Source organism: Leucopleurus acutus (assembly GCF_964270905.1).
Source record: "Leucopleurus acutus genome assembly, chromosome: 12".
Classification (NCBI taxonomy): Eukaryota; Metazoa; Chordata; class Mammalia; order Artiodactyla; family Delphinidae; genus Leucopleurus; species Leucopleurus acutus.
Window position 1 is genome coordinate 62,733,052 of NC_139154.1, and position 24,310 is coordinate 62,757,361.

At 50.2% G+C, this 24,310-nt stretch overlaps 2 protein-coding genes across 8 annotated transcripts in view; one reads left to right on the top strand and one right to left on the bottom strand.

Moving 5' to 3' along the window:
- Nucleotides 1–1,013, bottom strand: part of ABCG5 (ATP binding cassette subfamily G member 5) — a 35,615-nt gene extending 34,602 nt beyond the window's left edge. For 3 of the 4 annotated variants that reach the window (XR_014326646.1, XR_014326647.1, XM_082851789.1), the window contains exon 1: nt 652–1,012. Coding sequence is in view for 2 of the 4 variants with exons in the window: in XM_082851789.1 (XP_082707915.1) it covers nt 652–797 (146 nt within the window). In the remaining 2 variants the exon portion in view is untranslated. Of the gene's footprint in view, nt 1–651 lie in introns of all 4 variants that reach the window. The other variant, XM_082851790.1, reaches the window with a different exon arrangement.
- Nucleotides 1,014–1,141: 128 nt separating this feature from the next.
- Nucleotides 1,142–19,291, top strand: ABCG8 (ATP binding cassette subfamily G member 8). Of its 4 annotated transcripts, none has more exons than XM_082851785.1 (13): nt 1,142–1,239; nt 5,789–5,890; nt 7,462–7,612; nt 11,141–11,379; nt 11,837–11,969; nt 12,060–12,329; nt 14,585–14,747; nt 14,836–14,919; nt 15,807–16,006; nt 16,452–16,528; nt 17,197–17,464; nt 18,439–18,566; nt 18,652–19,291. In XM_082851785.1, the coding sequence occupies exons 1-13, from the start codon at nt 1,177–1,179 to the stop codon at nt 18,787–18,789; spliced, it is 2,016 nt and encodes a 671-aa protein (XP_082707911.1). In that variant the 5' UTR covers nt 1,142–1,176; the 3' UTR covers nt 18,790–19,291. The 4 variants fall into 4 exon arrangements, with proteins under 4 accessions (XP_082707911.1, XP_082707912.1, XP_082707914.1 ...); XM_082851787.1 differs by lacking the exon at nt 1,142–1,239 and adding an exon at nt 6,682–6,838 and having other exon boundaries at nt 5,788–5,890; XM_082851786.1 differs by lacking the exon at nt 14,836–14,919.
- The last annotated feature ends 5,019 nt before the right edge of the window (nt 19,292–24,310 follow it).

The following is a 24,310-nucleotide window of genomic DNA, read 5'->3' on the forward strand; positions in this document are numbered from 1 at the left end:
TGGGGTTCTGGAAGGGTCCAGCCCCTTGTCCCCCAGCACTGATCCCAGCTCTGCCCAGCCCAAGTTGTCTCTGGACAGGCTCCTAAGTGTGTTTTAGCCTCAGTGTCCTCCTCTGTAGACCCTGGCAGGTAGTGACAGAAGATCATCTCTATAAAGCACCTGTCTAGCAGCTGCTCTGAATACCAGCTCTCTCTGGCTGGCTGGCAGATGGCAAACAGGACACTGTTAATTCCTTTGGTTGACCCTGCGTTCCTTCACCCAGTTTCATTACACCTCATGCTCCCAGCACCCCCATTCCCCAAGCACTCGCCATCCAAATAGGGAAGGCCATCGACAAGGGAGACACGGGGGGAAGGGGCATAAAGCAGGGGAAGGGGGCAGAGCACAGCTGCTGCATCTGTCGTTTGTCATAGCTTCCAGTCCTGCTGTGGACAGAGGGGCTGTTCACCATGGCCCCTCACTTCCCTCTGGCAGCCCTTCCCCTCTCCTCTCTCTACCTCCACCCACTAGAGAAGGAGCCCAAGCCTCCATGCATGCCCCCCCTTAGTGAGGAAAGCCAGCAGAGGGCAGGGAGGCCCACTCACCTCAGGCCATGCCTGTCCCTGACCACAGCTCAAAGCTCCCAGCAGATGAAAGAGGCACTGGCCTTACCTGACACTGTAGGAGGCATGGAGAATGCCCAGGCTGTGTCGAGGCTTAGAAGCAGCTGCAGGAACCTCCTCTAGGGAGCACTGAGAGCTTCTGTTTACCTGGAGTTCCGAGGACCCCGCAGGGGTCAAAAAGTGGAGTTCACTCATGGCCAACGGGCCGCAGAGACAGGGGAATTCTCTTGCCTGACCCTCCCTGGGGCGGCTTCAGCCGAGGAGCCAGAGGCAGACAGTCCCGCCTGCCCCTCACCTGGCCCTGGAGCCCCTCCTCAGGCCTTCCCAGTGGCGGGCCTGGGGTTTGGCCGTGGATGCCATTATCTGATGTACCTTTAGCCAGAGTGTGTCTGCGTGTTATCTCGGCAGCGGGCAGAGCACACAGCCCGTGTTTGTGGCAGGGCTGGCCAGAGAGGAATGCTGGGAGCCAGACCAGAGGTTGCCTAGCTCTGGGAGACAGAGAACGTTGGCCCTGGCCGGCAGTGGTTAAGTCCAAAGGAAGCTGCAGAGACAGGCGCAGACACCACTGGGCCCCATGGCTGAGGAGGCCCCACAGGAGACAGGGCTGGGGGACAGGGCTGCTCCCCAGGATGACTCGGTGAGTGATGGGGAGTCACCACGGTCCTGGTGGGAGGGGGCACATTGGACCTTTCTCTCCCTCAGGAACTTTCGGTCCTAACTCAGCAGCAGGACCACAAGCAGAGCGAGGACGTGACAGCAGGACTCCACTTCCTGGGCATCAGAGGGCTGAGGGGAGCGGACTCAGGGGCTAGGGGTTGGTGGGGGGCCTCTGAGGTCCCTTCCTGTCCTAAGACGTGCTCCTACAGGGAAATGATGTTCTTGTTTGCGACCTGAGCTGATCTGGCTTCTTTCCAAATGAGACTCCAGCACGGAAATGCGCTCGCACCTCGCGGGGATGCTGCAGTGTCTCCTCTGTCCGTGTGGCTGTCAAGTTCAGAGCCTCAGTGGCAGCAAACTGATGAGACAGGATGGCAGAGGACTCTGTGGGAACATCAGAATTTATGCTCCAAATACAGCAGGCGGTCGTAAGATCCCGGAGAGAGCTGGCAGGAATACACGACACGGGGGGGCCAAGAGGTACAGGGTCTCCGCTGTCATTTTACATGAGAAATGTTTGCCTGAAAAATGGCCTTTGACTGAAATCAGGATGTGGGTGGGGTTTGAAGCAAGAAGTGAAATCAGAAGACAGAAAGGAAGCAGATGCCCACCTTCCACGCCCACCTCATGCCACTGTCCCATCTGTCTTCTCTGGCTGTGAGTGGGCTGAGGGTGGGGACAGAAAGGCATGAAGGGTCACAGGCCACCTGGACTGGCCTTGAGTGGCTAGGACCTGACTTCGGCCAGGGCTCGGAACCCACCCCTCCCAGTCAGCTCTGGGGCCACAGCAGGTGACCAGCTGTGCTCTGGGAACACCCCCCGGGGCCGACCCCTGCCGGGAAAGGATTCCTAGGAGCCGTGACTGCAGTGCTCGCTCTCAGCCTGAACAGGAGACAAAGTCCCCCGTGGCTTTGGGGACACTTTCTAGAAGGTCTGACAATTCAGCCACCACCGCTTGGGGTGCAAAGAACTGCCCGAATCTGACATCCAGGAATGTGTGCAGGCCCTGCCATTTCCAATTGCCTTTTCTCCACTCCCGTTATTCAAGGTGCCAAGAGACAGTTTGCCCCTAACATTTATGGAGCCTGGAACAAGAGGCTGAGGGCTATGTACCCTATGTCTAGATATTTAAAAGTTACCAGTCAAGTTAAAAGCTATTAAATAAAATAGTTTTTATCCCCTTAGCTTGACATACCTTCTTCACAATGTGCAAGGCCAGGTGTAAATTGAAAAATTCTAGGATTTGTGGCTTCCAGCCCAAGCCACAGCCTGTCTCCCTTATCTGCCCACACCCAACGCCACACATGACCACACACACCCCTACGTGGTCACCCCATCCTGCCCACCCACATTCCATCCATACCCTCCACAAACAAATGCCCCTCTGGCCTGGGGTGCCCAGGAGGATAGGCCTGAGATGAAGTTCATGCAGCCCTGGGAGTGGGCTTGTGGCCACCTGCACAGGGAATTCTGGGGTCGCAGGTACGTAGAATGGCAGGCGCCCTCGGCCCACAGGCTCCTCGGTCTGTGGGCAAAAGCCCGGCCAGAAGAGGACAAGAGGGACTGAGGCCTGTGTGTGGAGTCCTCAGCATGACACTACTTTTCCAGGGCACCCAGGAACTTGGGTTCTGCGCTCCCCGAGTTTCCTTCTCCTCTATGCTTCTGACTCAGGAATCTGATCAGAAGTTAATACGAGGAGAAATTACAATGTAGCCCAGCAGCAGCCGAGCTGGTTACCTACAAATAAACCTGCTTTTGCTTTTTTGGGTGTCACCTGTCAGAAATTCAAGTGATGTTCTGACAGTCATACTGATTAAGATGTCAGCTGAACAGATATTTAAGCATTTGAAAAATACAGAGAGTTTGTCAAAACCTCAGGAAGCCTCTAACAAATCCTTCCTGGGAGCCAAGGAAAATATTTCAAAATGGAACAGAGGTGGTCCCCAGCCTAGCCACGAATTCTCTTCTTCTGAAAGTTGAGCGGTCTACGCAGCTGTGGACAGCACAGGCCCTTGATGGTGGCTGGGGCCCCTGGCTGGCCTGCGCCTGCCGACTTAGCCCAGGAGCAGGGAGCACGCACCTCTCTCCTTCCTTTCATCTGTCTTCCCATCTGACACCTCTTTCCCCAGGACCCCAGCACCCTCCACCTCCTCCAAGCTCCCACCTGGAGAGTGGAAGCCTCTAGGCTTAAGGTCACCACCACACACTGCTCCAGGCTCCAAAGTGTCCAGCCCTCCTTTCTCAGCAGCACCTCCACCTCCAAATCTAACCTGGGGAGATTCTGGCCCAGCTCTTTGTTGCAGAAGCAAATTCTGAGCTAACTCATACCTTCTACAATTGACTAATGTTCCTCCTGCAGATATTTACCTTTTAAGAACAAACAAGCAGGATGCATGTTAGCCCAAATGAGTCTCTCAGCAATGGACAGACTTTCTGATGGTTTAACCAAATACAATAGGAAAACTAGGCAGTGGGAATGCCCGTTGTGCAGGTGGTGACTGAGGGGCAGGGCTGCAGGGCCGACCCGCCGGAATCCAGAGCTACCCGTGACCTCCCCACCAGCTTCATTCTCCATCTCTGAGGGCGTGACCCTCTCGCCTCCTGCAGCTGGGGGTCGAGGTGAGAGCGGAACTCTGGACTTCTCCTCAAGAACACACTCTCTCAACTTGACAACATATTTTGAAATATTTCAGACAAAGCAGTTTAAAGAATGGTGAACTAGGGCTTCCCTGGTGGCGCAGTGGTTGAGAGTCCACCTGCCGATGCAGGGGACGTGGGTTCGTGCCCTGGTCCGGGAAGATCCCACATGCCACGGAGCGGCTAGACCCGTGAGCCATGGCCTCTGAGCCTGCGCGTCTGGAGCCTGTGCTCCGCAACGGGAGAGGCCACAACAGTGAGAGGCCCATGTACCGCCAAAAAACAAAAACAAAAACAAGAATGGTGAACTCCCATACCCATCACAAATTACCAATAGCTTTGAAGCCCATCCACTCCCCCTACCCACCGTGGACCCTTCCCTCCTGTAACCCTTCCTATACCCCAAAGACAGTCCTTCTGCTGACTGAGCTGTTGGTCTTTCCTATGTTTTTCTATATAATATACGATCTTTACTGTACTAGTTTAAACATTAAACAAGGTAAGTAGCTATGGTCTGCTGTTTCCACACTCTCCCAGAACTCTGGGGGTACTCACAGTGAGCCTGCAGCAGACTGTCCCCCGGATTTACTTCCCTTCACTTCCATTGGTCTCAATGTCCTTTTTAAGGACCTTTTACCTCCAACATTGCAGGGATGCTTTGACAAAGACTGCTGGATGTTATTTTCACAGAAGTCACAAGCCATGTTCTTTCCACATAAAGCACACGGACGCTGTGGAGACAGTGAAAATATAGCCTGATTGGGTGCTCAAGGTCAGCCTGCCTCTACGTCTGCCTGTCTTGCTCCATCCTCGTCACCTGTCTCATCCACTGAAATCTAAGCTTCTCAAAGACTGTTCTTTTCACAGTCACACCCCAAACTCAAGACTAAAGCATGATGTGGGCCCCCATAAGTATTTGTTGGATGCTTGATTGATTGATTGAAGGAACACATCAGTGGGGGAACGGCAGCTCTGAGGGGAGATCGGATTCAACAGGAACTTGTTATCAACAGGAACTTATTAATGAATGTGTACTTTCCCCTGCACTACTGCAATGAAAGAAAAATTGAATATGTTAAAAAAAAAATAACAGAAATCTTATGAGGCAGGTTCTTCCTTGCTTGGGCCTCGGTGATTTAAATGATTGAATTGATAAAACAGAAGGAATTCAGATCTGCAGATGGTTAATATCATTCGAAGTTATCAGCTGATACCATGAAGCACTGATTTGTTTGATGTACATTCAAATAAAGCAGCACTCCAAAAACAGCAACAAGATGGTGATGAGGAGGAGGATGACAACGATGGTGATGACAGGGACTTCCTCTAAAATCTCCCAACAGCATTTTGAAGAGCTTTGTTGTGAAAAATCCTTACCAAGATAAGATGCAACTCCTCTAATGGTAGTGTCTTCACAAGTACTGGGCACTAGCTTGTTGACAGCGGTCTTCCTCTCACATGCTGGGTATGGAAAGTCTGTTTGGCATCAGGAGATACTAAGCCAGATGCAGGGAAGAGAAAGTTAAAGGCCAGCCCCCAGCCCAGGTCTTCTCTGAGCACAGAGGCTCACGAAGCTCTCTCCAGTCCAGGGTCTGGGTCTCTTCCAAGAGAGATCTGCGTTCAGCTTCCAGCAGCCTGCGGTTGAGCTTCTCTGGGGCCAGAGGCTGTGCTGGAGGGAAGCCCCAAAGCTCTCTCTGCAGGGAAGCGGAACCCTGCCCTCGTGGATGCTCCTGTTTTCTCAGAGCCCTTGGGTTCCTCCTGCAAATCCATCTCTTGTCCACTCGGGATCTCACCCACGCTAGCTCCTGCTCTCACCTCTCTGGGTCTCCTCTGTTTTCTCCTATGTCCTCCTCCTTCTGAAGGAGCCCCTCACCTGTCATGTCTCCCGGCAGGGCCTCCAGGACAGCGTGTTCTCCTCTGAAAGTGACAACAGCCTGTACTTCACCTACAGTGGCCAGTCCAATACCTTGGAGGTCCGAGATCTCAGCTACCAGGTAGAGGCACACCTGAGTGCAGGTGGGAGGAGCAGGCAGGGAGGGCCAAACAATTCCCCAAGTGGAAGGGAAGGGTGAACCCAGCTGGGGACCCTCTGCCCTAAGGACGGAGTCCAGGCCACAGTGATACCTCACGTTTTGGCTGCAAGCACCACGGAGACGTCCGTCAACTACACATGTTGGAGCTGGGGGTTGACAGGCATGAAAAAGACAATGAGACCTTTGTTAAAACATGAAGCCAACCATGTGAACCCGTGGGAAAAAAATCTCAAACTCATTTTTAACTTTATATTTTGAAATAATTTTAGACTTTTGAAAAAGTTGCAAAAATAGTGCAGAGTTCCCATATACACTTTGCCCACCCTCCCCTAATTTTAACATCTTGCTTACCCATAGCACAGTGATCAAAACTAAGAAATTAACCATGATATAATACGATTAACCAAACTACAGACTTTATTCAGATCTCATCAGTTTTACATACATATATATACACGTGTGTGTGTGTGTGTATATTTTTTTTCTTTTTGTAAAATGTACTTCCCTGGAGCTAATAAAATATCAGAGTGCAAGGACTGCTGCCCTTTCAGAGGCTGTCAGGAATCTCCTGGTCAGATTCTAGGACCCCTATTTCCCATGCCTCCCCAGGGCCAGATACGAGGTGGCCCAGGCAGAACATGCTGAGACCTGGGATGGTAAACCTCAGAGGCCCAAGTCTGGCTTCCGGGGAAGTGAGTTAGAACAAGCTGACAAGCCCCACCATAACCTTTCTCTGCTCTGCCACTTACTAGCTGTGTGAACTTGAGCAAGCTACTTCACTGCTCTGAGCCTCATCTGTAAACAGGGATTATAACAGTACATACGTTATAGTAGGTTTGCAATGAGGACTGAATGATAATGGATATAATAAGCAGATGAATACAATGCCTTGCACACAGTAAATGCCCGGTAAGTTATTAGTAAATTACTATTAAATAAAAACATTGTTTTGCTCCACGTTGTGTTTTTTTTTAATTTTTTTATGTTGTGTATTTTTTTTTTAGGCTGCATTGGGTCTTTGTTGCTGCACGCGGGCTTTCTCTAGTTGCGGCGAGCAGGGGCTACTCTTTGTTGTGGTGCGCGGGCTTCTCACCGCGGTGGCTTTTCTTGTTGCAGCGCATGGGCTCTAGGTGTGCGGGCTTCCGTAGTTGTGGCTTGCGGGCTCTAGAATGCAGGCTCAGTAGTTGTGGCCCACGGGCTTTGCTGCTCTGCGGCATGTGGGACCTTCCCAGACCAGGGATCGAACCCATGTCCCCTGCATTGGCAGGAGGATTCTTAACCACTGGGCCACCAAGGAAGTCCCTCCATGTTTGTATTTATTTCTGTTCTGCTATTACACATGCTTCTCAATTCTTCTCTTCAGACTTGGAAATGGCAGCTTCAGGTTCTCAGCATGGTGGTCCACCTCCATGTTTGGTAGAACCTGAGTGGGGGACCCCTCAGTCCTGTTTTGTATCAGCAGGAGGACGTCTCCTGGAGGGAGCTGAACAGAAGTGAAGCTCTCTGAGGAACCTTTTCATGTCTCCCCACAGGTGGACATAGCCTCCCAGGTGCCTTGGTTTAAGCAGCTGTCTCACTTCAGGATGCCCTGGACATCTCACAAGGACTCTTGTGAGCTAGGCATTCAGAATCTGAGCTTCAAAGTGAGGAGCGGACAGATGCTGGCCGTCATAGGGAGCTCAGGTACCAATAAGGGCAAATAGCTGGGCAATGGGTTCTCTCTCTCCTGGGATGCAGAGTGGTCCCTCAAACAAACAGATGCTCTTTACAGAACGCTTTGCTGACCAGTAGAATAATATAGCAGAGTGATAAGAGCACAACTTCTGGGTCTGACAGCTGGGTTCAAATCTCAGCTCCTCCATTTACTTGCTCTCAGGCAGTCACTGCCCTTATGAATCATGAGTGGGCCTCTTACAGCTACAGTCAGAGTTTTGGTCCTTCATTAATATCAAGGTAAGTCCTTTCCAAAAGCATCATGCAGCTTTGGAATTGAATATTCTTTCCAGGGTACTCCTCCACCACAGGAAGCACTCATTGATTGCTCCCCCTGAATCAGATTCCTGTCTTGGTCAAACAGTGGGTAGGCACAGCCCCTGCCACAATTCACTTCTCAGATACCCCAAGTCTTAGCTCAATCTTCAACCATCTGCAAAGATCCAGATTTTTGGAGTGCTTCAAAAAGTCACTTCTGGGCTTCCCTGGTGGCGCAGTGGTTGAGAGTCCTCCTGCCGATGCAGGGGACACGGGTTCATGCCCCGGTCCGGGAAGATCCCACATGCCGTGGAGCGGCTGGGCCCGTGAGCCATGGCCACTGAGCCTGCGCATCCGGAGCCTGTGCTCCGCAACGGGAGAGGCCACAACAGTGAGAGGCCCGCATACCGCAAAAAAAAAAAAAAAAAGTCACTTCTGCAGGCCAAACTTAAAAGTGTAGAATGCCAGAACTGGAAGGGGGCTTGGAGAACAGAGTTCTTTCCCTTCCACTGTATTCTACCTTTCTTTCTCCTGACCAGCCTGGAAGCATCTTTAGAGGAGGGTTTTCAAACTACCTAGTTCTCAATATTGCTAGAGTATCTTCCTGCCCCATACCACTCCCCCTTCATCTGACAGATGAGAAGACCAAAGTTTAGAAAAGAGGAATGATGTCTAAGGACATACATTTAATGCAGAGCAAGAACTAGAACTCTGGTCTCCTGGTTCTCAGATGATGAAACAAATTCAACTGATTAAATTTTAAAGATCTTACTGACTTTATTCAACGAGTCATGAATTGGGCAGCAATCCAACTGGCAGAAAGAAAGTAGCACTGGAGAGCTGTACAAAATGAAAGACTTTTATAGGCAGAAGGAAGGAGGACAAGGAAGTTATTCTAGCAAAGGGCTGATTGTTTTAGGCAAGGTCACCTTCCTTTGGGGGACAGTAGGGGTCTACCAGTGCTTACCAGGTAATGTCAGATGGGCTGGTTTAAGATTCCACTCCCGGGAGAGATTGAAACTGTAATTAAGTTAGGTATTAAGTCTCAGTCCGGTGGTGTGGGGCTTAGGACAAGTGACTCCATTTGGGGTTTGCTGTTTCTTTCTTTCTTTCTTTTTAAACACAGATCAAGGCATTTCTCCCTTACACAGTGTTAGAGGGAGCACTTTATACCTTTCAATTAATCATTTCCAGAAGTAGAGATTACTCAACTTTTTGAACATTTTAGTCTTTAGTCTTCTGATGCGGAAAAGTTCTGTTTATTGTCTAACCAAAGATCAAATGCCACGATGTGTGCAAATGCACTTTGTAACCGAAACAACTCCCACAAATCAAGTCCCGCCTACTTCTGGTCCTGCCCCTGCAATTCGGATCTAAACGAGAAAAAGGTGCAAACTTCACAGGCCAATTTTGGTTTTGTCTGTAACACCTGGTGGCTTTTCTGGTTATACCTGCTTTTTCTCATGAACTGAGAGTTGAGGGGGCATATGGGCCTTACTAGGCACTTCCACAAAGCTGAGAGTCATGATTGTTAATCCTGGCCACACACAGTCCTGCAGCTGTTAGCAACCCTGATTTGCGGCTGAAGAAATGGGCAGTCGGGAGAGGCCAAGCAGGAATCACACTCAGCATCTCCAAAACTTTCGACTCTAGGCTCAGTGTGGTTTAGCTGCAGGTTTACTTGGCTGAAATTATTTAAATGATTTCTTAAAAAGGTTTACCAATTATACCACCTGTGATCTATACTCTGCTCACCAAAATTATAACAGTAAAGTGAAACTAATTAAAACAGCCCCACAGGCATTTTAGCTTCTTCCTTAGAATCAGCAGTAGTGCCAAAGGCGAATTAATTTACTGATTTGGAGATTCCAGCCATTTTATAAGGGTCTTGAATGCCTGTGGGTGTTTTCTCCTGGTTCACGGAGGATCTCCCCAAATATACTTGGCAACCTCCCCTGGAAAGGCTGCCCACACCTCCCACGGTTTTGTTTAGGAAATGTAGTCACCCTGCTCCCTGACTGGGAATCCTAAGGTCCCTGTAAATGTTAGCAAAGTCCCCTGCGCTCCCAGAGCCTGGACCCTATGATGTCCGAGGCTGAGCCGGGAGCAGGGCCAGAGCCCTCCCCTCTGGTTTCTCTCCTGGCTATTTTGTGCCACCTAAGTTCTCAGGGACCTTGAATGAGGTACCCCCAGGAGGCAGCGTACAGGTCCCCTTCCACCCTGAGAACCTCCAGTAGGTAAGCAGCCGGATCACCGGGAAGGCCTCCGGAACTTTGTTTGTTGCACTGGGGGCAGGGGGCTGCCTGCGGAAGGCCTGGACTTGTGGTAAGGAAGCGCTGTTACACTGTGTATTGGAGTTTTCCCTGTTTAAAACTACTTGAAAAATTCGCCCTCCAAAAGGAGTTTGCAATAAGGAAACCAAAACCCCACCTGGGGGAATTGGACTGAGCTATTCCCAGCACCTTTGCAAGAAGGCCTTCTCAGAGCCTGAACCCTATTTGCATTTACAGTTCAAGTGGCTGCCAAAGAAAGAGTCTCATGGAATCTCATGGAAGCTGATCCAATCTGACACTTACTTCCCCCAATTGATAGCAATCACTAAGTCATTCAGAAGTGGATGGTGTTAATTTGCGTGTCATGGATCCTTTTTTTTTTAAGAGTGGAAGGTACTACTGAGAAAAATGAGTGCAGAGGGTGTAGAGAAATTCAGAACCCATATGCACACTGTACTGTAGTTTTAAAATCATTTCCACATTTATTACTTCTCTGTTTTTCTCCCTTTCTGAAAATACGTTCCAATTTTGCATTTTTAAAAGACACCCTATTAATTCTCCAAAATTAGTTCTTCCCACAATGCCAGCTTCTGAGCCAAATGATGTTTGAATGATGAAATGTTGCCGGCATGTTTGCCAGGCAAAAATAGTTAAGCTTCACACTGCAATTAACACCAGCCTTGCTTGGAGGAGGGGGGGGCATCGCTCCAGGCATAGGCAGTCATGCGGCAACTAGGATTCCAGCCTTCTGTCACGCAGCCACAGGCCGACGTGGCCTGAACACCCCGCACCCCCCAGGATGCTCAAGTTGGCTGCCCCAGGCAGGTCTGAGAGCTGTGCCACCTTCCCTGAGGGCTGGTTACATCCGCAAGGACAGAGCAGTCTGGAGAGCGCACAGGCGGCAGTGGCTTCCAGGCTGGCCCCCGCAGAAGCTCCGCTCTCAGGGATACTTCTGGTGGCTTCTCAGGCTGTGGGAGAGCCTCTTTGCTGGATGTGATCACCGGGCGAGGCCACGGCGGCAAGATTAAGTCAGGCCAAATCTGGATCAACGGGCAGCGCAGCACGCCCCAGCTGGTCAGGAAGTGCGTGGCCCACGTGCGACAGCACGATCAGCTGCTCCCCAACTTGACCGTCCGCGAGACCCTGGCTTTTGTTGCCCAGCTGCGCCTGCCCAGAGACTTCTCCCAGGCCCAGCGTGACAAAAGGGTAACTAACAGACCCCAGTGACCCCCAAGAAGCCAAAACACCCTTCCCCTCCCCGTCCCTCACTTCCTGCCTCAGGGTCCGGCCACAGGTCAAGTTTGAGCGACCCAGCTCACCATCTGTCCGTCCGAAAACGTCCACCGTGCGCTCAGCCCTGCCCCTCCATCCCCCGTTTTCCTTGAAAGTCCCATCTCAGCCCCAAATGTGTGATGAATATTTGCTCACTTGTTTTCCGGTTCTCCGTGCGGGCAGAAAGCCAGGGCATGCCCAGTAAGTGGTGCTGTGCTCGGCACGTGGGAGCTGCTCTGGATGTGTGGAAAGAATCAGGGAACAAACGTTGAATCGGGGAAATGAAGGCTGGCGCCGTAAACCCAGGCGTCTTTCCACTGTGGGTCGCCACAGGCCAGGCCGCGAGCAGGCCGGCGCAGCCCTACTAAACCCGCAGGCCCCTGCCTCCCAGGTGGACGACGTGATCGCGGAGCTGCGGCTGCGCCAATGCGCCAACACGCTCATGGGTAACTCCTACGTGCGGGGCGTGTCCGGGGGCGAGCGGCGCAGAGTCAGTATCGCAGTGCAGCTGCTGTGGAACCCAGGTGAGGCAGGAGGGGCCTGCACCGCCCGCCTGGCTTAATCCGGTCCAGCCGGAGCCCTGACCCTTAACCAGGCTTCTCTTTGTTGGGAAGGAATCCTCATCCTGGATGAACCCACCTCTGGGCTCGACAGCTTCACAGCCCACAACCTGGTGAAAACCCTGTCCAGGCTGGCCAAAGGCAACAGGCTGGTGCTCCTCTCCATCCACCAGCCTCGCTCCGATATCTTCAGGCTGTTTGATTTGGTCCTCCTGATGACGTCTGGGACCACCATCTACTTGGGGGCAGCCCAGCACATGGTCCAGTATTTCACGGCAGCCGGCCACCCCTGTCCCCGCTACAGCAACCCTGCCGACTACTATGGTGAGCCAGCCAGGCCAGAGGCAAGGAACAGGGCTCCCCTACACCCCGAACCCCGCCAGGAGAGAAACTCTCAGAAGCTTCAGGAGAACAGGACCGAGCATGGAGACGGGGGCAGATGGGGTGTATTACAGGCTTCAGTTTGCCAAGCATCAAATGCTAGGAATGGGGGCCTGAAGAAAGCAGCTTCTGACATAGCCACCCTTGTGTGCATGACAGATAAGAACCTTCGGAGAGCTCCAAACCGGAGGAGATATAATCCAAGAGAGTTTGGAGCCATTTCTGGAACTGTGGTCTTCATTCAGATTCTGTAGGGAAACAGGATATTAGAGGTCGGAAACCACCAGGAAATCTTAAAGCCGTGCCCTGGTTCCCCCACAAAGGCAGGGAGCCCAGAAGCTCTGGGTGGTGGAGGGGGACCCAGGGCCCAGGCCAGCTCAGGGCTTTTTGGTGGTCTTGGCCAATGAATCTCTAGGTATGAAAATTGCGGTCAGCACCAGAGATGCCTTTCTGCTTGGGGTCCTGAGGCCTCAGCATATGGCCCTCAATTCTTGTGGGGACAGTTGCCTTTCCAGGTGCCCACCCTGAAAGCAGGTGCCTGGATCCTGAGTGCTGAGGAATGCTGTGGCTGCCGGACAGGCTGCGTGGTTGTACCAGGGCTGGGGAAGCAGCAGCTGTGGCTTGTCCCAAACATAGGTCACCTGGAGCCCAGCCTTCCTCCCAGGATGGCCTGGTGTAGCAAGGGCCTCCCCAGTAAACATGATGACAAGGACCAGCTCCTTGAGGGCAGACACTGTGCCCACAGGTGCCAGGCACCAGAGGGTGTCCCTTTGACCCTCACAGCCCTGCCAGGCCACAGTCATCTTCGTCCTTATAGATGAGAAAACTGGAGTCCTTATAGTCAGGCGGCAGAACTGGGCCTCCCACCTCCCAGCCCAGCCCCTCCCAGACTCCAGGCCCTGCTGCCCACACCTTCCTCCCGGCATCTACCCTCCAACTCTCCCCTAGGAGGACAGGCCACTCTCTCTGGCCCACCAGCCCTCGCCCTCTGCACTCACTGCCACTGTGTGAACTCACCTAGAGGTCACCCTCCCTCCCTGTGCCCACGTGCCAGTTTGGCTTCCTGCCAATGTGTCATCCTCTGGCCAGTCACCCCCAGATAAGGGGGTAGAGGGCACCTGCCAGCCTGGCCATTGGGAACAATATGCTGTAGCCCTAGAGAGAAGTTGCCAGAAGTCAGGTGCCCAGATCTGAAAAAACAAATTTTCTTTTTCTTAATTTTATATTATTATCATTTTTGGGTGGCGGGGGGAGCTCTTGCCCACAAACCCTGGGGCAGATGGCCCTCACGGATCCGGGCCGCCCGGTCTGGCAGAGAATCTGGCGTTTGAAGCTAGGGCCCCACACACTGAAGGGACCTTTCATGGTTTACAAGGCCTCTCCGAGACGTTATCCCGCCTTGAGATGTGTCATGAAAATGGGAGGAGGGAAGGGGCAGAGAGGTTAAGAGGGATCCCCTGACCAAGGGAGGGATGGAGGGAGGAGAGGCCTAGGAAGGCCCTGGCTGTGACTGGCGGGTGTGCCCTTCTGGCATTCCAGGGGCCCCGGGAGAGGAGGGCTGTGGTCTGGGGCTACCAGGTGCTACCAGCGGGGGTGACGTGGAGGTGCGTGCGGCCCAGCCTGTTCTCCAGCTGGTCGTGCTGGCTCCCTCCTCCCGGGGCACTGAGAATTATACTTAATATTTGGCCAGACCCTGGAACCCTCCAGCCAAAACATTCTTCCCTTTTGGGCAGGCTGCTTGGGAAGCCAAAATGACTAATTCGCATTGAGAACTAGAGCTGCTGGGAGCCAGACTGCTCAGCCTCCCCGTGGCCAGCCCGCCTTCTCCCCGTGGTGGGCACACCCGGGAGGCTGAGTCCTCATCACAAGCTTCTTGGATGGCTGGAGTTAGAGCCAGGGCATAACTGTGCTGTGGCCTTGGGCTCCAAAAGCCCAAAGCCTCCTTCTCTGTCCTGGGGATGTCCCCATAACAAGCCTGCTTGGTGGGACCAGTGCCAGCGTTCACTGGCCCTTCTCCCGAGGAAGGCTCTCTGTAGACATCGGGGACAGTCCTGGGCATCTTTCTGCCTCTCTCTGCTCTGACCGTCACTTCATGGTCCACTCTCAGAAGGTGGGGATCATGTCCCGGGGGCCCCGGGGGCTGACCAGTGTCATGGGCTGTGAGCACCTGCGGGGCCCGGGTCGCCCTCTGCTTACAGTGGACTTGACCAGCATCGACAGGCGAAGCCAAGAGCAGGAAGTGGCCACCAGGGAGAAAGCTCAGTCCCTTGCAGCCTTGTTTCAAGAAAGAATACGTGGCTTCGATGACTTTCTGTGGACAGTGGAGTCAAGGGAGCAGGGTGTGGGCACTTACGTGCAGAGGTAAGGCAGCCAGGTGGCCCTGCGTGTAGAGCGCCCTGCAAACGGTGGCCGCCCCCAAGCCCCCATGACACTCTCTGTCTCCTGACAGCCCGGCTTCCCCGAGGGACACCAACCCCTTACAGCCTCCCACTAAGCTGCCTGGCCCCCTACAGCAGTTTGACACGCTGATCCGGTAATTGCCATTTCATCACACACACACACACACACACACACACACACACACACTCCCCAAAAGTCTTTGTTGTATCAAATTAAGCCCTTTGGATCTAAAGTGAATTTGAAAGAGGAATTTGAATTTGAAGAGGCAGAATCATTTGAAAAAAACCAGCACCAGCCCTCCATGTGCTACAGAGCATTCCTCTTCCTTTGATTATTTAAACAAAATCAAAATTTCCTTGATAGCCAGATGCTCGTAGAAATCACCCAGAATGACTATGAAAAATTCAGTTGATACAGGAGACCCTCAAGTAGAAAGGGAAGGTTCCTTGATCCACCGGCCCTCAGAGAAAACCAGACCTGAGTGTTTGGTGTGAGTCTAAGATGTTTCCATGCACATAACCATTTTAATACATAAATGGGATCATACGTGTTGTTCCGTAACCTTTTTTCCCCCCTGCCTTAGAATAGCGCCTCTGCCTCTCATCTGGTTAGGTCTTCCTCAGGGTTTCCAAATCTAGCCATAATTCATTTACCCATTAAGTCCATATTGATGGTCAGATTACCTTCAGTCATTTGCTATTACAAGTAACTCTATGACAAACAACCTTGTACATACACCTTTACGCTCTTGATTGGTTATTTCCTCAGGATAACTCTTTAAATAAAATAGCAAGGTGATAGAGTGGTGATAAAAGTCACAATCATTGACTGAGTACCTACTGTGAGACAGATGCGTTCATCGATTTTCTCGTTTGATCCCTCACAGTAACTGTGAGGTGGGCGCTGCCCTCCCCATTGTACGGAGGAGAAAAATGAGCCTTACAGAGATTCAAGGACATTGCCAAGGTCACAGTGCTGGTGCCTATTGTCCCTTGGCACATCTTTATTCTGTTTTTTAAGTCGTCAGATTTCCAACGACTTCCGAGACCTGCCAGCCCTCCTCATCCATGGGGCAGAGGCCTGCTTGATGTCCCTGATCATCGGGTTCCTCTACTATGGCCATGGAGCCGTCAAGCTCTCCTTCATGGACACGGTGGCCGTCTTGTTCATGATCGGAGCTCTCGTCCCCTTCAACGTGATCCTGGATGTCATTGCCAAATGTGAGTGTGGCCTGCTCTCCATGACCCACACGTGGAGCAGCATCGGCCATGCCATGAGCTGGTCCAGGGCCGGCCTGAGTTCCTCTGAGCTCCCGGAGAAGACGGAGAAGACGGAGAAGACGGGTTTACTGAATAATTTCACCCTGACTGTGAAATAAAAGATGATGGTTGTTTTTCAAGTTCGAACATTAGTATTAGTATGCAAATGAGAACAAATTACCAAGGAGTCTGAGGCATTCCTGTCCTAGCAGGAGTTATACTGACAGCAATGCAGAACTCACAGAATTACAAACATCTAAATTAGGATCTAAAATTGCCTGTTTTTTAAAAAAAATACATGACATTGAGGCAGTAAAACTATTTTTAATTGTACTAAGAGAGACTCAGAAACAGAGACGCTGTAAATTAATTTCACTTTTTCATTCTCCTTTTCTCCCCTTTCTAGGTCACTCAGAGAGGGCGCTGCTTTACTATGAACTAGAAGATGGGCTGTACACTGCGGAGCCGTATTTCTTTGCCAAGGTGACTGGTCAGGCCTGAGAGTGAGTGGCCACCCTGGGTAGGAGGAGGAGCAGAAAAAGCTGCTCCACGTTGTACAGAAGTTACAGGGAAGCGTTTTGCTGAACTGTGGGGCCATGCATCATCTGTGGTTACAAATGCCACGTTGCTCTGGGGAGTTTCAGAGACTTGATATTGTTTAAACATTTACTACAAGGCCAGGACTATGGACCAGGAGTGACGTTTTTCTGGTCATCAGAAACCCAAAAAGGAAGAGGTGGGAAACACCTAGCATACTTCACCTCTCCAGTCTCACCATGTCCCTGGGAAGTGGGTCAAGCAGGTGTGACTGTCCTCATTTCAAGGAAGCGGAGGCTCAGAGAGGTTATGTGGCTGTCTCAAGGCCACACAGCTACCAGGTCTGGGCAGGCAGGGTGGGGACTTGAAACCAGGTCTTAGGAGCTCTAAACTGCCCCAGAGGGAGCACATGACATCTGCAGGGGGAAGCCAGCAGTGAGCACATGCTTGAGAGTCCCACACACCCACGCCCACCAGCCCTCCGTGCTGCAACCCCGATCAAACCACCAGGAGGGAAGGTTGGTGTCACTGGGAGCTGCTACTTTTGAACATTTAAAGAACAGTAGCAGATGAAGGCATTGGCTCCACATCCTTGCAAGGTCTGTCCTTCGCAGATCCTAGGGGAGCTTCCCGAGCACTGTATCTATATCATCATCTATGGGATGCCTACCTACTGGCTGGCCAACCTGCGCCCGGGCCCCGAGCCCTTCCTGCTGCACTTCCTGCTGGTGTGGCTGGTGGTCTTCTGCTGCAGAACCATGGCCCTGGCCACTGCCGCCCTGTTCCCCACCTTCCACATGTCCTCCTTCTTCGGCAACGCTCTCTACAACTCCTTCTACCTCACTGGGGGCTTCATGATAAGCTTGGACAACCTGTGGACAGGTGAGGCCTGCTCCCCTCACCTGGTCAAGGTTTTGAGGCCTTCTGTGGCTGGATTGGCCTGCTTTCTCCTGGAGATGAGAGCTCAACCCTTAGGTCCGACTTCTGGGAGCAGGTGCCAAGGGAGTGGCTTTACACAGGGGGAGTGGGGCGTGGTGCAGATGACACCTTCTCATACAGCCCGGCTGACACCCAGGGCCCACCCTTGACTCTCCCTCACCCTCCACGTCACCAGTGAGCCAAGTCAGTTCTGCCTCCTGTGTCTTTCTGAAGTGTCCTCTTGCCTTACCCCCCCACCCTGGCCCCCATCAGCCCATCGTGGGCCACTGTGATAGGCCGGTATCTGTGACCCTGGTTCCTCCATGTCCCCTCTCAACCCTCATCCATGCAGCGCGAGCTTCCTAAGGTGCAGATCCAGCCACTGCTTTCCCCGAGTGTTCCTGGGGCTGCTCATTCCCTGCTGCCTCCCCCAGCTCTTCTGAAGCCCCCAGGACACTCCATGCTCTCACGATGGAGTCTGTGCATCCCTTCTCTATAGGAACGCCACCCGCCACCATCCACAGGCCTTTCCTGTCCTGTGCGATCAGGGTTCGTTCCTTCCTCCTCCTCCCTGAACCATGATGCCTCCGCAGGGTCAGGGTACAGACTCAGTAATCTCTGGCTTGGGGCTGCTGAGTCTCCCCAGTCCGTAAGCGATGTGAAGCTGAGCACACGCTGGACACCTGATGAAATTACTCTCTGGGGTTATTATGGGTCAAACGTGCGGTGATCCTGCAGCCACTAGGTCCCTCTGCCCCAGTCCATGTCACGAGCTTCCCCTCTGCCCGTTCACCCTTTTGTTCTCACCCCCACCCCTCCTTGCTCCCTCAGGGGACTTGCTGTCCTTGGGTCAGAGCCACCATGGCCACTCTCCAGGCTTACTTCCCAGGGAGCAGATGATTAGACTGTGTGAGTAATGTGACTCTCACCGCCTCCAGTGCCCGCGTGGATTTCCAAGATGTCCTTCCTCCGATGGTGTTTTGAAGGGCTGATGCAGATCCAGTTTGGTGGGCACACGTATCACCTGGCAGCTGGCAACATCACCATCCCTATCCCGGGAGACATGGTAAGGAGCCAAGGCTTTGGACGCTAAAGAGATGGCAGCCGTCTGAGCATGTTCTTAATGAGCTCACTGATGTCTCTGTCCCCAGATCCTCAACGCCATGGGCCTGGGCTCATACCCTCTCTACGCCCTCTACCTCTTCATCATAGGCATCAGTGGTGGCTTCATGGTCCTGTACTATATGTCCTTAAAGTTCATCAAACAGAAGTCAAGTCAGGACTGGTGATTCACGCCCAGACTCCTGCCCGCCGGTGGGGGACTCGAGAAGGCCCTTCCACTGCACTTCCTCCCAAGGAGACCCTTCCCAGGCACAAAGAGGACCGTGAGAACACAAAGCTCAGCTACATCCTGTCCACAGTGCTGCAGTGGCACAGGCTGGCCACAGGATGGCAGTAGAATAAAGACAGTCGAAAGATATTTCTGATCCCCGGCCAGAGCTTGCGATTTACTGGGAATGTGAAAACCATACTTGGGGACACCTACAGTGTCGTTAATTTATTTCCTTTTGATATGTATTTGCGTAGGCAACTAATACAAGACAGGAGCAAATTAGGTATGAATCGAGTAGTTAGGCTATGTGGAAACAACAACATAATAGTTAGTGGAATATTTGGCTTCATCTTCCAGGGTCCTCAAACTCTGTTGAGCCATTCTCAGTACAGAAAAGGACCTAAAACATACCAGCGAGGTACCATCCCTTCTTTCTGGGTGAGGTAATGGGCTCCAAAAGCCAAACTGAACAATTAAATATTTACTGAGCAATTGCTCCACACCAGGTTCAGGGCAAAACACTTTATTTATTTGGATCACGTCATTAATTTCTCTGTTAAAACAACCCTTTGTGGTGGACAGTATCCTGTTTTATAGATGAAGAAAAGAGGCACAGAGTAATTGTCTGCTAGGTAAGGTCACAGGGCTACTATGTGGTGGAGCCATGTGGGGTCAGAAAGGCCTTCGAGGCCTTTAGGAGTTAGTGGGCAGAAGGCAGGTCTGAGCCACTGTGAGGCTTGGAAGCCAAGGAAGGCTCCAGAAGATGAAGAGGTTTATAGACACTGTGCCAGCTCAGCCAGGACTCTTACAGTTGCATCTCACTGGCCCTGGCTGAGTCTCAGAACCAACCTGGAACCTTCCACAGTGGCTCAGCATGGGATGGAGCAGGCCCAGGTCACATGCTTCATGCCTGAGCCTTGAGGACAGGCTGACCCAAAACAGGTGCACAGAAAGCAGGCAGGGAATGATCCCCAAAGGAAAACCAGAGTCTGGAACCAAAAGAAGGGGGAAGGTGGATGTTTAAGAGGCAAAGAGTGAATGTTCTCCATGGGTTTCCTAGTCCCTTGCTACTTTGAGCACGGTCGCTGGGCCAGCAGCATGGGTGTCGCCTGGGAGCTAGTTAGACTGACAGAATCTCAGGCCCCACTGAGACCCACTGAATCAGAATCTGCATTTTAAAAAGATCCCCAGGAGATTTGAATATACATTCAGACTTGAAGAGCAGTGCTAGCACACTTCCCTTATACAATACAACCATCAAACTTGGGATATTCATGTGGTGAAACTGTAACACTGCACATGTGTCACTTTTATATCGCCACCATCCAAAGGGCAGACATCATTCAAGACTCACTTACTTTGGCTATTTTGGCTATTGTGAGTCTTGAATGATGTCTGCCCTTTGGATGGTGGTGATGTAAAAGTGACACATGTGCAGTGTTACAGTGCCAAAGCAATCTTGAAAAAGAAAAACAGAGCTGGAGGAATCAGGCTCCCTGACTTCAAACTATACTACAAAGCTACAGTAATCAAGACAGTATAGTACTGGCACAAAAACAGAAATATAGATCAATGGTTCAGGATAGAAAGCCCAGAGATAAACGCACACATATATAGTCACCTAATTTATGACAAAGGAGGCAAGAACATACAATGGAAAAAAGACAGCCTCTTCAGTAAGTGGTGCTGGGAAAACTGGACAGCTACATGTAAAAGAATGAAATTAGAACACTCCCTAACAGCATACACAAAAATAAACTCCAAATGGATGAAAGACCTAAATGTAAGATCAGACACTGTAAAACTCTTAGAGGAAAACATAGGAAAAACACTCTTTGACGTAAACCACAGCAAGATCTTTTTTGACCCACCTCCTAGAGTAATGAAAATAAAAATAAACAAATGGGACCTAATGAAACGTAAAAGCTTTTGCACAGCAAAGGAAACCATAAATGAGACAAAAAGACAACCCTCAGAATGGGAGAAAATATTTGCAAATGAAACAACAGACAAAGGATTAATCTCCAAAATATACAAACAGCTCATGGAGCTCAATATCAAAAAAATAAACAACCCAGTTAAAAAATGGGCTGAAGACCTAAATAGACATCTCACCAAAGAAGACATACAGATGGCCAGGAAGCACATGGAAAGATGCTCAACATCATGAATTCTTAGAGAAATGCAAATCAAAACTACAGTGAGGGGGGCTTCCCTGGTGGTGCAGTGGTTGAGAGTCTGCCTGCCAATGCAGGGGACGCGGGTTTGTGCCCCGGTCCGGGAGGATCCCGCGTGCCGCGGAGCGGTTGGGCCCGTGAGCCATGGCCGCTGAGCCTGCGCGTCCGGAGCCTGTGTTCCGCAGCGGGAGATGCCGCGACGGTGAGAGGCCCGCGTACCACAAAAAAAAAAAAAAAAAAAAACTACAGTGAGGTATCACCTCACACCAGTCAGAACGGCCACCATCAAAAAATCTACAAACACACACCTGGAGAGGGTGTGGAGAAAAGGGAACCTTTTTGCACTGTTAGTGGGAATGTAAATTGATACAGCCACTATGGAGAACAGTATGGAAGTTCCTTAAAAAACTAAAAATAGAACTACCATATGATCCAACAATCCCACTACTGGGCGTACACCCTGAGAAAACCATAATTCAAAAAGAGACATGTACCACAATGTTCATTGCAACACTGTTTATAATAGCCAGGACATGGAAGCAACCTAAGTGTCCACCAACAGATGAATGGATAAAGAAGATGTGGCACATATATACAATGGACTATTAGCCATAAAAAGAAACGAAATGGAGTTATTTGTAGTGAGGTGGATGGACCTAGAGTCTGTCATACAGAGTGAAGTAAGTCAGAAAGAGAAAAACAAATACTGTATGCTAACACATATATATGGAATCTAAAAAAAATTAAAAAGGTACTGATGAGCCTAGTGGCAGGGCAGGAATAAAGACAGAGACATAGAGAACAGAGTTGAGGACATGGTGGGGAGGGGGAAGCTGGAGCAAAGTGAGAATAGCATCGACATATATACACTACCAAATGTAAAATGGCTAGTGGGAAGCAGCGACAGCACAGGGACATCAGCTCAGTGCTTTGCAATGACCTAGAGGGGTGGGAGAGGGAGGCTCAAGGGGGAGGGGATATGGGGATATATGTATGCATACGGCTGATTCACTTTGTTGTACAACAGAAACTAACACAGTATTGTGAAGCAATTATACTCCAATCAAGATGTATTAAAAAAAAAAAAAGAAAAGACTCACTGTTCTGACAACGTCCTTCATAGCAAAAGGATCCAGATCAGGATCAAGCATTGGATCTAGTCATCAATTCTCTTTGGTCTCTTTTAGTTTAGAACAATCATCAGCTTTCCTTAACTCCCATGACCTTGACACATGAAGATTTTGTAGAATATATCTAGATGTGGTTTGTCTGATATATTTTCATGATTAAATTCAGGTCACGCACCTTTGGCAGGAATATCACAGAAGAGATGTGCTTTTCTCATTACATCCTATCATCAGTGGCGCATGATTTCGATTTGTCCCAAACTGATGTTGTTCACTTTGATCACTTGATCAAAGGAGTAGTTGCCAGGCTTCACCACAGTCAACCATTTCCCCTCCTTTTGTAATTAATAAGCATTTGTAGGCAGGTATTTAGAAACTGTGTATATGGCCTATCCTTCATCACTTTCCATTTTTAAATTTATATCAATATCAACTTGTGGTTTCCTGGTTTATTCAATGGTTGTAATCTTTTACCATCATTATTAACTTGGATGTTCAGATTGTCCCTGATGTGGCAATGGGAGCCCATTCAAGCTGGCTTCTGCCTCCTTTGACAGGTCCCCATCATTCTCTGAACACTTTCACAACAAAGTGTTTCAGGCTCATCATGTACTTTCCCAACCCCTAGTCATGGAAGCAGACATTTCTCTAAAGAATCTTGGTTCCTTTCAGTGGAAAATGGTATTTAGAAGCCAAGATCTGAGTGGTAAGTATGCTCATTGGTACTGGGGCATTACTGTTCCCAGGCCCTCTCAGTGGACAAAGCTAGGGACTATATGTATGCATATATATGTTTATGTGTATACATGTGTATGTACGTGTGTACAGACATACACAACCAGACACATCTGTCCAAATTTTTATATATATATTCTTTCCCCACATTGATACATCCAATTCCAATCTACCACCACAGAGTTGAGTCTAGTTTTTGTCCCTTTTTGCAATTATAACTCCCTCCTCCAATTGTAAGAAACCTGGCTTCCACTAGCCTTAATATTTTCACTCATTTAATTAACCTCCAATACATAACCAATCTCCCAACTCCACTGCATGTCTTCCCCTGTGTGGACACCTTGCTAAGGCCCTAACTCCCAAATCAAGTTGTCCCTAAGTCTGCAGAGGTGTCCTTCTCACCTACTCTGGCCCACCACAGTTCTCCCACCCCAACTCCCACCCCACAGCCACTCCCAACCACAGTGTGGTCAGCTAGTGGCTTTAGGCCTGAATGGAGAATGGAGAAGGAGGAAGAAGGGTTTTTTAACTCTCCAGTGATTCCAGAGTGAAGTGAGGGTTGACAGCCACTGAGGTACATCATGTGACGTCATGAGTGTTAGAACCATTCAGTCTTTCCTTCTTTTCTTTCTTTGTCTCTCCCTCTCTCCCTCCCTCCCTCTCTTTTTTCCCTAGAGCAGTGGTTCTCTACCTTGGAGCTTTAACAGATGCCAATATGGACCCACCCCCAGAGATTGGTTCCACTGGTCTGTTTTAAAAAAAAATGCTCCTCAGGGCATGTGAGGCCAAGGAGAAGAACCACTGTTCTAGAGGCGTGCACACAGTTCAGTGAGCCCTCCCTGCATTAGAAGAGTAGAGATCTGCTTCTGTGTAATTACCACAAACAGGGGTTGTGAAGAGAACATAGGAAAAACATCCTTGGACATAAATCATAGCAGTATTTTCTTAGATCAGTCTCTCAAGGCAAAAGAAATAAATAGAAAAATAAACCAATGGGACCCAATCTTTTGCACAACAAAGGAAACCATCAACAGAATGAAAAGACAACCTACAGAATGGGAGAGAATATTTGCAAATGATGCAACTGACAATGTGTTAATATCCAAAATATACCATCAGCTCATACGACTCAACGACAACAAGAAACCCAATCAAAAAAATGGGCAGAATAGTTATTTATTTCGTAAATAATGGACATTATTTACGAAAACAGGGAGCATGCTGGATTTGGCTTGAGGCTGTAGTTTTCAGACCCTTGGTCAACAGGCACATGAAAATATGCTCAACGTCGCTAATTTTTAGAAAAATTCATAGCAAAACTACAATGAGGCAGCACCTCACACCAGTCAGAATGGCTATTATCAAAAAGTCTACAAATAATAAATGCTGAAGTGGATGTGCAGAAAAGGGAACCCTCCTGCACTGTTGGTGGGGATGT